The following is a 13,876-nucleotide window of genomic DNA, read 5'->3' as shown; positions in this document are numbered from 1 at the left end:
ATAAGTCTTAATAGGATCCCTCCTGGGGAACAAGCAGGAAGCTCCTTTCTGCTTCTGCCAAAAGGCACATCTGTTAGAAATGGAGCAGATTCCTTAGGAAGCGCAGGGACCCAGGGCACAAGGATCAGCCGGACCCGGGGGCGGGCAGTCTTACGCCACTGGGTTCTCAGACCTGGATGGGCCTTCACTTCCCTCAGACTGACTGGCAGCACAGAGTTACAACAAGAGTGCCAGGTAGTGAAACATACAGAGCTACAGCAAATAAATCGGTGACACCTGCACAAGAATCAAGACAGGTCATCGGAATAAAACAGATCAGTGCTACTCGGAGCGGTCCATGGACCCGAGGCCGCTCTAGGAACAGTCTATGACAGTGTATGACGAGATAAGGAGCTGTGCTCAGCACGGACGTCAGCTGTGTCAGTAAGCAGGCAGTTGAGTTAGACTGACCATTCTTTGGTGGCCAGACTTTCTCAGTGAAGGAAGCAGTGTGTTGCTTCACTTTCTGGCCAGTTCTTCCCCTCGTCACAGGCGGGCACTTTGAGTAGGTTTGTTGTGAATAGTCCTGAAACCATCCCTGGTATAATATATTGAAAAGAAAAATCACAAAACAAGGGGGAAGAGAAGGGTTAGTCAACAAATTGGGTTTGAGAAATTGACCATGTCTTTTTTAGAATAATGTTTTTTCACATTATACACAAAATAAATTACAGATTCAAAAGTTAAGTGGGGAAGAAAATGAAACCTTAAAAAGACACATTAAGGAAAATCTTGAACTGATCTCACAGTGTGGAAAAACTTTATTTTTAAATATCTTTTCAAATTACAAAAGTAATAAATCTTCCTGGTAGAAAATCTATAAAATGTTCTTGGTTTTTTTTTTAAAAAGTCACCTGTACTTCTGCCTCCTTGGATAATCACTGCAGCTGTTGTGACTATTTCTTCCAGCCTTTTATCTGTTCGAATAAATATTTAATAAAACTAGGGCCATTTTATCTATATTATTGTGTCTTTCCATGAATTTAATAATTATTTTTAAATGTAGGAAAAAAAGAATACAACACTATATATACAGCATGATCCTGATGGTGGGTTGGTTTGGTTTGGTAGTGTTGATTTATACATATAAATATTCATTAAATATATTACATTACTGTCTTTCAATAAAAAGTTTAAAAACTGCTACACAGGTGAACATGATTTTCTTCTTTATATTTTGACCTTCCACAAATTTTCTGCAAGGAGCATGCATTACTTTTGTCATCAACGAAAATAAAACCTTGTCATTCACAGCCAGCTTCTTGGGACCGTCATTGGTGCAATTCATTTCGTCCGTCCCAGACTCGGCCTCAGGCTATCCCCTGAGCCCTGGGCCCATCCCTCAAATGCATCTCCTGGTCTCAAGGCTAATAATAGCAGGGCGGTATGCAAGGGCCACCCCGCCTCCACCACTTCTGGAAATGCCATTCCCAACATGAGGGCTGTGCAGCTGCCCTGGCACCACCCCAGCATGGGCACGCTGGCCACAGCCACTTGCCCGCCCCTGCCCAGGGCCTGCCTCTGGAAGGATGGGGGGCAGTGGGGATAGTACCCTCCCAGTAGTGCCCAGGGATCTGTTTTTCTGATGTGTGTATTTCCTGCACATTTGAGGGCATCTTTTGTGCTCACGAGATCGGCAGAGGCTTGGAAACTAAAACTTACCCTCCTAAGAATCCCCTGGTTGGTGTCATGAGGCCCTGCCGGTGGGCCCTGTGCAGTCCTGTGGGGGCTGAGCAGGGAGTGCCCCGGGCATAGCCGCCTCTGCTTTGGGGGCTGCAGCGTGAAGCACTCTGGGAAGCAAGACTCGAGAGGGTTTCATTCCTCACTGCTTCCTCAGGTTTGATCCACCCTGAGCCCGGGACGGCTCTTTCCAATTTGGTCATCGGCTGGAGCCTCTCCCGAGAGGAAGTTCAGTGGGAAGGATGAGATCCCTCTGGGAAGGTGGTGACGGGGCACCCGGCTGTTCTCAGCACGCTGGCTCCAGTGACTGTGAGGAAAGGACTGGGTGGCGGCCCTCAGACCACAGCATTTGTGGGCAGGAAAGGAAGCGAATGCAGCTCAGGACTCTGGGATCTGCTCTCAGGAGCACAAAGGCATTCCTTCCCAGCAGACCTGCCGAGAGACCGAGTCGGCAGCCTTGATTTTCCAAATGCACGCTCTAGAACAGCGTGTCTATCCATCTTCACAGCTCTGGGTACTGTTTTGGGGGAAACTAATAGCTATCTGTAAGCCCAGGATGATAAACCGGGCCGAAGTAAGTGGGGAGCACCTGGCAGGCTGTGCAAAGCCGTGGGCTGGCCTCTGGGTGCCTCCTCAACAGCTCCGAACCGGGCTGTGTGGGTCGGGAGCTGTGGACGCTGCTCCCGCAGGCTCGCCGGCGCTCACTGACCCTCTGCTTTGGCTTTGCAGGCCTGGCGCTGGTGCCGAGGAAGCTCTGCGCCCACTATGCCTGGGACGCCGGCGTGCTGCTGCAGGCCTGGCCGGCCGTGGACCCGCACTTCCTCCAGCCGCCCGACGTCGTGCAGATGGCGGTTCTGGTGAGTGTCCCCACAGCCACAGAGCCAGGGCAAACCTGTGGGGCGGGTCACTGTCCTGCCCGTGGCCCACAAACACTAGCTGGGTTTGGAGGCCTTTCTGGCCCAGCCAGCCCTCAGCCCAACCTTCAGTTTTGAGGTCATCCCATACCAAAAGCTTGTGAGCATAAAACACTCATGGCCCTCGAGGGACTGGAAGGTAGAAAAAATAAACCTGACCTGCTTTACAGGTCCTCATTGTCTTCCTTTCTACCTGTGTTTCAATCTAAGTTTCATTCGGCTGCTCTTGGTTCTATGGGGGGGCGGGTGATGGTGAGGAGGTTGGCAAAGCGGGAACACCTCAGTCTGCAAAATATATTGTAGAAAGCTACATAAAATGTCTCCCTTTTTTGGGATAAATTGGGTCCTTTTAAATACGTAAAAGTAGTTTATTGTTTAAACCTTTTATAGAGCAAATAACTCTTACCATTTATCTTTTGCGTAATTTTTACATATTTAATTTGTTAATTTGAGACACGTTATAAGGAATCTCTCAAATATGCTGATGTAGCTGAAGAGGGTAAGAGGGCAAAGGGTGAAGCTTTTAGCACATCTCTGAACCACACCTGGGGCCAGGTAATTTACATCCGAAATTTAACTCTTAGCACCCTGTACGGTAGGTGTTACCATTCTCACGTTTTTCACTTGAGAAACCGTCTCCCGAGGAGTTCCTCACCTCGCGCAGGTTTACTCACTTACTCATCAGTAATTACCACGTTACCTACTCTACTTCAGGCACAGTGCTCGGCTCAGGCGATACACAAACAGGGTCCCCACCTTCACGGAGCTTAAAGCCTGGTGGGAAAAAGAGAGGAAATAAAAAGGAAAGAGAAAAATAAAATTATTGCAAATCGTGAACACAGTTGCCACGAACAGTGCCCCTCGGGGCTGAGGGAGAGGACAGCCTCACAGAGGCCCCTGCCCTTCTGCATCTGTGCAAGCCCTGGGCCCACCAGCAGGTCGATGTTTGGACAGACTGTCACTCAGGAGACCGGCTCCTTCACAGCTGCTCCGTCCCCACACCACCTCCCCTGGCTCTGAGTTCCCCACTGACCCCACTTTGCCTCCCCTGCAGAGGGGAGGGGTGGGGCTGCCCTGGTAGGCTTCCAAAAATCCTCACCCAAAATCAGCCTTGTGGCACAGAGAGGCAGTTTCTTAAACTTGAGTAATGTTTATGAAAATAAGTATCTGTGTACCTCTGAGTACTCTTTCTCAGCACGATTGAGAAATTCCAACTTGAGACACTGAAGTTTTAGTCCATGAAAATGTCTCTTCGCTTTAAATTACCACTGCAGAAAAGAAATTAGTTTTGATAATTGGTAAAGTAATTTTAAATTATCTTTGAAAGGAAAACCCAAAATTTAAAGTGTGTAGGACTCCCTGCAAGTCCACCCAACTTGAGAATGTGCGAGTCAGGGCCCCATGCCGTGTGGCAGAGCTGCTGTAGGGCTCTGGGTTCTGCCTCTGGTCCCAGTGCCATAGCCAGAAACAGAAGCTGCAGCACAATACAGTGTAATTCAGGGTAATTCTCTTCAGCCATGCCCATGTGCTCTGTGCCCGCCATGTGCCAGGCTGTGCCAGATTCTAGGGACACGGAGCCCAGAGGCACCACCTTATCTTCCTGGAGCTTAGCACCCAGGAGGGACAGCTGGGGGGCACACGAGTTGTCCCACATACAGGGTGTTTCTGTAGCCTTGAGGTTAAGATGCAAGAGCTTGCGAGTCGGACCATCCGAGATGTAAGTCTCAGTTTTGCAAAATACTTAATTTCTCTAAGCCTTGGTTTCCCCAGATAGAAAATGGAGGCAAACGCAGTTGCCTGCCTTCCCCAGTTGTTGAAAGAATTAGATGGGATAATGCCAGGAGGTGCTTAGCCTGCTTCTGGATGCACTGATGACAAAACCCACTAATGTGTAGTGAACACCAGCTAAGGGCCAGGCATCACCCTAAGAACTTTCCAGATACGAACTCATTTACCCCGCACAATAGCCCTGTGAGGTGGGCACTGTTAGCCCATCTCACAGATGATGCTGATAGGAGACTAACCCCATTTTACAGGTGAGGACACGGTGGCAGTCAGGGCTTCATAACTCTCCCGGTAGATGTTACTGTTGCTGGCGTCAGCATCACCGCTCTGGCAGTGAGGGGATTGGAAGAGGCATCTGAGGAAGGGCCGTGGAGCTCGACTTTGAAGGAGGAGCTGCCTTTCCCTAGTGGAGAAAAGGGGCCAAGGCAGGGGAAAGCCCTCGGCGACACTGGGTCTGTGAGCTGTGGAGGGACCGGAGCAGAGGCACAGGCAGGTGGACTGGGGAGGAGGCTGGACTCCATCACTGAGAACACTGGGGGCTGGCAGGGCTTCTCAGAGGAGAGAGAGGATCCAGGAGGTCATCCTGTCTCCACCACTTCCTGGGATGGGTGGCTTCATCTCATGTGCTTCAGCTTTGCCATCTGTAAAATGGGGATGGAACGGTTGTGCATCTGCGCTAAGGGTTGTGGTGAGGAGAAACAGGTTCACTCAGGGGAACTGTGTAGCACAACTGTGCTCACTGGGCGCAGTGAGCGCTCAGTCAGCGGGGGCTTTATTGTTAGCCATTGCAGGGCTACCCTCCTGTTGGGGAGTAGTGATGGGTGGGAAGGTGGGGGGAGCAGCACCCATGGCCAGGGGCCCGCCAGGCAGCTGTTGGAAAAGTCCAGGAGAACAAGGCTGAGTGATGAAGTGGAGATGGCAGAGATGGAGGAGCAGAAGCTTGCAAGGCCGTCAAATGGGGACTGGAAGACTTTTCTGAAGTCAAACAGCCACTGTTTGAGGCGATTTGAAGGTGCTTCTTCCCCTTTGGGCCTCTGAAAGCCAAGCTGCATATTGAGTCCCAACTAGCCTTCCATTGTCCATTTAAGTGGTGCCTCATGCCCAGGACGGGGGACCATGATTGAGACTCACTCACCCTGAAGGGACTGCCCTGGGTAAGGCAACTCGTGGGGGTCCCAGGGAGCCAGAAACTGGGAGAGGGGCCCCAAGGCAGCATGGGGAAGCCCGCTGGGCACCATAGCACATCCAGAGGTCATGTGCTTTACTCCTAGGCCCCAGCTGCAGCCTGGGGGCTGGTCCTAAGCCATCACTGGCCAGGCCTGTCCACGCTCCAGGGAAGCACCAGAGGCTCGCTGGGCCTGGAAGTAGGGGTCATTGTTGTGCTAAGGCTGTGCATTGAAGAAGATGCCCCACGGTCCCACAGCTTGTGAGTCCAGGCCTGAGAATCAAACCTGGGTCTGTCCCTCGTAAGAGAGCATGCTGCCTCTCCCCCAGCAACCCACATCCTGAGTGGTGGCTAGAGGAGACCTTACCCTAGGCCTCTCTTCCCTAGAAAAAGAGTAAGAACAGAGACGGAGGGGCTGGTACATGACTCATTAACAAGTGCATCTTCTCAGAGTTCCACTTTTGGGGCTCCCAGGACTTTACAAGAGGCGTGGCTTCTGTGTGACGGGGTCAGGGGTCCCTTCTGAGGTCTCAGTCAAACCAAGCCTGTGGCCTTGAAAGAAAGCAACTTCTAATGGCTTAGAAATGCGAAGGCAGAGAGACCACGGTCCTTCAAACGGCACATCCTGGTTCTGCAGGTTCAGAACACTAAAACCCTGCATCATGGAGCCTCACACTTTTTAAAATAACAGTATTTCAGAATGTTTCAGGACGTGATGTTTCATCTCATTTGTCTCCCACCTGGTGATCTAGGCTAACGCACCCGATGAAAATGCCACTGAGTTCTACGCAAATCTGAAAAAACGAAGTGGGTGATTATGGATACTGGATAACATGCTTTGGTTGAAACTTAAATTACTCCTAGTAATTTATCATAGTGACTATATTTTCCACATGAAAAACAGGAGCATTAGGGAAAGAAATGTCAGTGTTCTTCTGGGGCAATGGCGTCAGGATTTGAAGCACGGCTGTTCGAAGCTGTCTGGGCCACGTGGTCACTTTCCCTGGTGGCGATATCAATTCATATTTGATGTGAAGTTTGTCCTTGTTGAACTGACATTCAGTGAATACCCACTGATGTCTGGAACCGTACTGGTCCAAGAAGCAAGAAGAGTTGTGATGTGGGTCCCATTTCCAAGTTGTCAACTTGAGCGCCCCCTTCCAGAGCCGATCATCAGACAGGGAGGATGACTGCATTGCCCAGAAATTGGTCCACTTGAGACCTCGGTAAAATCCTCCGGGACCCCCCCTATAGCCGGGTCTGAACTCAGACTTGATTCCCAGTGATGTACTGATCCCTCTCCCCACGGAAACAGCCTGAGCCCTCTCATGCTGAGGACTTTTGTCATCATTTCCACCACAGCTGTGATGGGGTAGCACTCAGGACACCGCAGGTGGTGCTCCCTCCAGGTGCGGGTGCTCACGTGCACGCTCGGTGCTGGGGTCGCGCTCTCTCTAGTGTCAGACATGAATCCTACCCATCTAATTGCACTTTGTCCTCTTGAGAAGCTGGGTATCGGGGGCGTGCCCCTCGCAGGACTGTCCTCATTCTTTCTCTTGGCTTTTCTCCTTCTCAGATCAACAACAAAGCCTGCGGCAAAATCCCGGTGCCCCAGCAAGTCGCCCAGGACCAGGACAAAGTCCACGAGCTTGTTCTCCAAAGCGAGCTGGGTGTCAGGCTGTTGCAGGGGCGAAGCATCAAGAAGGCCTTCCTCTCCCCTAGAACTGCCCTCATCAACTTCCTGGTGCAAGAGTGACTGCAGGGGGGCCTCTGAGGAGCCTCCTCCAGGCCTGGGATGAAGGGAAGAAGCCTGCTGGCCCAGGGGAGGGGAAAAGACCAATGTCTTCAATATTTACCTTCGTACTCAACAGACTGGCATCAACGGGGCGCCTCTGTGGTGGGGCCTGCTGCAGGGGTAAGGGCGGGTGTAGGCAGAGGAGAGAGATGAGTGAAGGGGGAGGGAGCGGCTTGTGCTTCCCCCGACTCCCACCGCCATTGCAGGGTGGAGGAAACCACCTGTGAAGCCGCCAGAGATATTGCCGGTTAGGAGCAGGAATGAGAAAAGAGAAGCAAGTGAGAATGAACACAGTGCCTCTCGAGCCTGGGAGCTTCTGGATCCCAGAAATTGCGCTGCCTTAGGCACACCCCAGGAACGTGATGGTGAACTAAGGAACCACACGGGGCTCAGGAGCAACATGGACAGTCACTGTTGAGCGGGTAACAGCCTCAGCATCATGGCGGATGGTCTCGGTGCCTTCAGGCTAGATGGAGAAGCCATTTGGATCATGCCCAAATATCCAGTATCTGGAATGGACATTGGGGTCTTCAGAAGCTGCTCTGAACCAAAAGGCAAGAGGTGCTAGTCCCTCTACCAACATCCCCCCTGCTCCTCAGCTCTCCTGGGAGGCTGCTTCCTCCCCAGCCCAGCTGGATGCGCCTGTGGGCCTGCTCTGATGCTGGTACACAGGCTCCTGAGCGAAGCACTGCTTCCTACCATGAGTGATCAGCAGCACCTCCTCAACCCTCCCATAGGGTGTAAAATTTGCTGCATAGTGAAGCAGAACCAAGCTGGTTCCAATCTCAGATGGAACCCATCTCAGAGCCCACCACAGCCCAACAGAGAGTCTGCTCACGTGGGCCCCAAATGGTCATGCTGCCATGAAGGGCCCCCAGAGCCAGTCATTGGGAAGAGCCAGTTCACCACAGCAGACAGAGGGGGCTGATGCCACCCAACATTACCTCCTGTGTTCAGGCCACAGCAGTCCGGCAGCCAGGGAGAGGCCAGGAACGGACACGTGTGGTTGGAATACTAGGGTGATCCTTCCTGGGTTTATGTGAAGTCAGCCAGTAGGTGCTCTTCCCAGAGCTGGCCTGAGCCACTGAGGAGTGTTTAATGCGGGAAGCAGAGGAGAATCTAGCCATTTTGTGATGCCGAAAATCTCTATTTGTTCTCTGATGCCATTTGTTGGAATAGCCTCTGATGTGGCTACAGTTCAGCAGCTAACAGATGGCTTTGGGTTTTTTTAGTTGATAGCTGAGGTCTTAGTTGTTTTGTTTTGTTTTTATTATTGTGGTAACGTTGGTTTATAACATTACGTAAGTTTCGGGTGGACATCATTACCAGTTGGCTTTTTCTTAATGTAATAAAATGTTTGTCGTGTATGACTTTGGGACATATGTGTGATCTTGGAGTAGCCACCATATTCCAATTCTGGGAGTTAATCAGGAACAGACTGAGGTATTCTGTCATCCACAGAGGCATTGGCTGTGTGCCTGACTCCACATGGAGTGTTACAAAGTGAGACGCATGCGGAACTTAGAGAATGTGGTAGACAACATGGATTCAGGCACATTAGCAACAGCAAGTAAGTCACTGGTTCTCATACTTGCTCAAACTTATTATCATGCCTGGTCCCCATGCCCAGAAATCTTGATTTAATTGATCTGAGCTGCACTTGGGCATCAGGGAATCTTGAAAACTCCACAGGTAATTCTCATGGGCAGCAAAGTTTGAGAACTACTGGATTAATTGGTGCATTTGAACCGTAATGTCTAACGAGTCCTTCCTCTCCTAATCTTCAGCTTCATTAGGATGAGTTTGATCCAGGACTAAAACACAAATGCACTGGAGCTGGGGAAGACTAGGACCAGAAGGGAAGGCAGGGGCCAGAGCTCTCGAGCAGGTATTTAAGACATTCCCAGAGCTGACCTGTGTCCACAGTCCCATTCCATGTACCCGCAAATGTGGATTAAATATAAGCAAACAGATGAGGATATTTCGTACAAGGAGGGAGGAGTGAGTGTTTTGCTTGATTGTCTTGTTTATCCCCAAGGTAAGCTGAGTGGTCTTGAACCCGTCGACAAGATGAGGGTAGGGAGCCTTTTATCTGCACATAATCTGGCTAGAGCAATGGCCCAGAAAAGCCTCAAGGCTACTGGACTGACCCGAATGGCTTTGGAGAACTTGTTCTCCAAGAGGATGAAACATTTGAAAATGAGCTCATTGGCACTCCGAGGAGATAGTATTATGGGGCAACTGAACAGAAAACTGATCCCTTGGGGTGGGGAGGTGGAGTGGGGAGTGATCTCAGTCCTTTAGTAACTGCCTTGATTAGGTAAGAACCTGGGCTCGACAAGTTCACTTGCCTTCTGTCATTTAGTTCCTACAAAAACCCTAGAGGGAAGGAATTATTTTCTCATAAATATGAAGAAACCCAGGCTCTGAGATTCAATAATTTGGTCAGTTTCCACTGCAAAAAAGTAGACGAGCCAAGATCCAAACCCTCGTCTTCTGGCCTCCAAATCCCCTTATGCCACCTGGCTGTCTCTACCAGTCCCTTCACCTAATTGCCCATCTTGCTTGAAGTACCACAGTCAGGAAAACTGAGATGTTGGCCAAAAGCCAGCATTTTGAGCAGAGTCTGGCCAGGGCTCCCTCCTGTGAAGTCCTCACATCTGTAAAGCCAGGAAATCACAGCAGTGCCCTTTGTACAGGGACGGGCAGTGGCTGAGAGGCCAAGAGCGCAGAGTTGGTTCCACAGGACCAGGGCTGAAGGTTGCTGCCAAAGCAGTGGAAGACCCAGGCTCATGGGCAGTGTCAGGGAAATGAGGGAAGAGAGTCTGTGCACCTGGAAAGTGGTGCCTGGGAAGTCCCACGGCAAATGCCACCACAGTAGGAACCAACTGTCCACTAAGGAGAATGAAATTGATCTCCCAGACCCTGAAACAGTAAGTGAGCTGGGAAGCGGCATAGGCACGCTTCATCTCAACCTGAAGACTCACCTTCAGGGAACTGGCTAAGAAAAACAGGGTGCAGCCAGGCAGCGGAAGACGAGGCAGCCGGCAAAAAAGTGGTTTTTAAAAAACATGTACTATGGGACTGGCCCAGTAGCTAGTGGGTGGTTAAGTTCATGCACTCTGCTTCTGGCAGCCTGGGGCTCACAGGTTCAGATCCCAGGCACAGACCTACACACCACTCATCAAGCCATGCTGTGACAGCATCGCACATACAACATAGAGGAAGATTGGTACAGATGTTAGCTGAGGGCCAATCTTCCTCACCAAAAAGAAAAGTGTAATATGGAAATTTTCTCATAAATAAAGCAGTATACTTATACAATGTGATCCCAACCATGTTTTTTTTAAATTCTAACCCTTACAAAGAGAGAAAGGAATTTGCCACAGATCATTGGTTGAGAGTCCTGCAAGTTATTTTTTCCTTCCATTTACTTTTTTGCATTTTCTAATTTTTATTGGCCATGTAGTATTTCACTATTGGGGAAAAAACATCAAAACCTACTGTGAAGATCCAGATGAGCTGAGGACCCTGGGTTTTTTTTTTTCTCCCAGTCAGGGTATCTTGCTGCCTGTTGGGGGTGTGCCCCAGTTAGAAAAACCTACTCCTTTTGTTGTGTGAAGTGGAGTCCAAAGAAGCAGAAAGCAGCCTCCGTGAAGCTGTCGCCTGTACCATCACCCAGTGTGGGGAGGTGTGGGAAGCTCTCTCTCATCTCTCAGCCTTGGGATCTTGCAACCAGAGGACACAAGAACAGAAGGTAACAGTCCCTCCATGGAACTCTCCTGTTCTTGGTGGACAAAGCAATATGGCGACCAAGAGCGTGAGCTCTGGAGTCAGCCAGACCTAGGTTCTGTGATTATGTCACTTAAAACCTCCATGACCTAGGCAAGCCATGGACCCTCTCTGAACCTTTGTTTCCTCAACTGTAAAACAGGAGTAAAAATAATAATGCCTTAGGGTGTGAGGATCAAGAGAGACAATGTGTGGAAAGCACGTGGCACCTAGTAAGCTCTCAATAAATGAGAACCGCTTAGGATGATTGATCTTGCCTGGGTAAGAAGAGGCTAAAGGTCTAGAGAGGGAGTCTCTTGGGTCAGAGAGAAGGGAAAGTTTAGAAAAAGATGCATCCCACCTGCAAATGTCAATCCTGGCCATCCCAGGCCTGCGGAGGAAAACATTTAGTGAGGAAACATGGGGGGATTTTGATCCTGTTGGCAGAACCAGGCTTATCATATGGTATTTTCACCTCATGCCCTGAAACGTTAGTATTCTCTACTCCCCAGCTTCTGGTTCCAAGCCTCCTGCTTAGTTTCTGGGAGGCTCATCCGTGTGACAGTGATTTCTCTTTGGTGCTGGAGATACTCTCTTCCTTAAGTGGTGGCCCAGGCCATGAAAGACCTGAGAAGGGTCTTGGAAGCTCCCAAACCTCCTTCAAGCCCCACTGTGGCCATCTACTCCTGTCCCAGGACGTGTAGAATTGTGACATGGGAAGGAATGGAGCAAAGGATGAAAAGTCAAGAGCTAGGAACCATAGGGGTGAGTCCAATCTAAGCCTCCAGGTCAAGTCTGGCTTGAGTGTCCTGCCTGTGGTGCCCAGAGTAGGATCTCCAGTGACCTCTGCATCCCTCCCTCAACAGCAGTTAATGGAAGGAGCGTTTGGGGCTTGCTAGGGGAGCCTCTTGACTGAGTGGAGCAGCCATCATTCTTGTTGCCTCTGCTGCCATGGCTTGGGGTTTACTGATTGATGGCCTGAGGCTGCTGGGAGCAGATGGCCCAGTGGTATGAGCTGGAGGAGGTTTGGAGCCAAGTGGAGAAGTCCACTAGAGACTCTTGCAGACTATTCGTGGCCTGGGGCCCCTTGGCAGGCCAATACTCAGACAAGATGGCCTCCAAACCAAGAACTGAGAATCAGAAGTTTTCATTTATGTGTGGTTTGGTTCCTGAACTGAGCTGCAGGGGACGGGTTATGAGGCCACTAGTGCACACAGACTTGCTGCAGCATGCAACCGGGCCAACAACACATCCTGCTGGGCTGTAGTTGGTCGTTAGGGACCAGAGTCCAGAAAAGGCTTGGTTCCTGCACCAGCAGGCCTGGCCCCAGCCTGCTGCCCTGCTCAGTAGGTTGCCCCACTAGCAGAGACAGGAAAGGGCAGCCAAGGCAATCCAGGCATTTGGAGCCCCAGGCACCAGTCAAGGGGCTTTGCTGCTGCTCTTGAATCCTCATGTTGATGTTACAGAGTGGGAATTATGACCCACGTCCTGTAAATAAGGAAACTGAAGCCTAGAAAATAGAGTGAATTACCGAAGTCACCGGTATTGACCTCTACAGCCAGGATTCAGCCCCAGGTCTGCCTTTCTGTGAACACCTCTTGCTTTCTCCACAGCAGCAACCTGCCTTCTGGGAGGGAAGAAGTGGAGGGGTCTTGGGAAGAAATACAGCTGGTTCTTGTTCCTTCTGTCCGGGAATTCTGAACTGGAGCTCTGACATGTGTGTGGCTCCACAGACTTGTCCCTCTTGGAGGAACAGGACTGGGCATTTGTACCCTGAATCTGCCTGTCATTGGCTGAGGGTCACTTCTGGGATTAGGGGGGTAATAACTTCCTGGGCAGCTCAGGGTGAAGGGGCTCCCATTGGCTCAGGGAAAGTTTTCCAGAAAAGGACACTGAGCTGTCAGCAAGCAATGTGCAGAGCAGCTGGGACCAGGCACATTGACCTGTGAAGATGATCTGGGAAGAGCACCCAAGGCAACCTCCACAAGGAGAGAAGGCCAGAGTCCAGGGGTGAGGAAGTGCACTAGACGGAAGCCAGAGTCACAAGAGAAGTGGAGCGTGCATGGAGTCTAGACAAGCCGAACGGCCTCTGGCCCACCCTATGCCCATGGGCCATGGCTCGGGCGGTGCCGCTGGGTTCAAAGGTAGATAAGACCAAACCAGAAGGCGTTATCATCCCCCTTTTGCAGATGACGAAACCATGGCTCGAACAGGCTGTGACTCACTTGAGACCCAGGCAGTAAGTGATGAAGTATGATGATTCCTAGTCTCTGCTCATCCCCTCAGCGCCCCTCCCCCTACTTTGTAGGAAAAGCCCAGTGCTACCACCGGGCAGAATTTAGCTCAGGGGGTAAATTTTTTCATAATGATGAGCCGCACCCCAGTCTATGGATCAAGGAAGGGCATAGGGGTAGACAAAATGTGAAGTTTGCCCTCGCCCTTCTTCCTGTGAGAAGAGCGAGCAGAAAACATCTGTTTCGTGGGCTGGGTCCCTGTCTGACGCTCCCAGGGTGGGCGGCTGAAGGCTCTCATCCAAGCTGATGAGTTTGGAGATTGGAATCTGGGGTGACCAACAATGAGCAAGGGGGGAATGCCCCCAGGGAGAGTGGGTGGGTGGTGACTGTGCTGGCAGGGAGGGGACAGCCTGGAGCAGCCAGGGAAGGGCCAGTCCTTCGGGCAGAGGCCTCAGATCCAAGGGTGGGGCAACATTTGTCCAGAAGGGTTGAC

General features: G+C 50.8%; 1 protein-coding gene across 1 annotated transcript in view; it reads left to right on the top strand.

The window, feature by feature from the left end:
- The window catches only part of LARS2 (leucyl-tRNA synthetase 2, mitochondrial), a 171,582-nt gene extending 162,837 nt beyond the window's left edge, over positions 1-8,745 (top strand). The window contains exons 20-21 of the mRNA XM_046681251.1: positions 2,449-2,576; positions 7,160-8,745. Of these exons, the coding sequence (XP_046537207.1) occupies positions 2,449-2,576; positions 7,160-7,339 (308 nt within the window). The 3' untranslated portion in view covers positions 7,340-8,745. The remainder of the gene's footprint in view (positions 1-2,448; positions 2,577-7,159) is intronic.
- The last annotated feature ends 5,131 nt before the right edge of the window (positions 8,746-13,876 follow it).

The sequence above is a fragment of the Equus quagga genome, chromosome 1 (genome assembly GCF_021613505.1).
Source record: "Equus quagga isolate Etosha38 chromosome 1, UCLA_HA_Equagga_1.0, whole genome shotgun sequence".
NCBI classification, from domain to species: Eukaryota; Metazoa; Chordata; class Mammalia; order Perissodactyla; family Equidae; genus Equus; species Equus quagga.
This window is presented reverse-complemented; position numbering and strand designations above follow the sequence as displayed.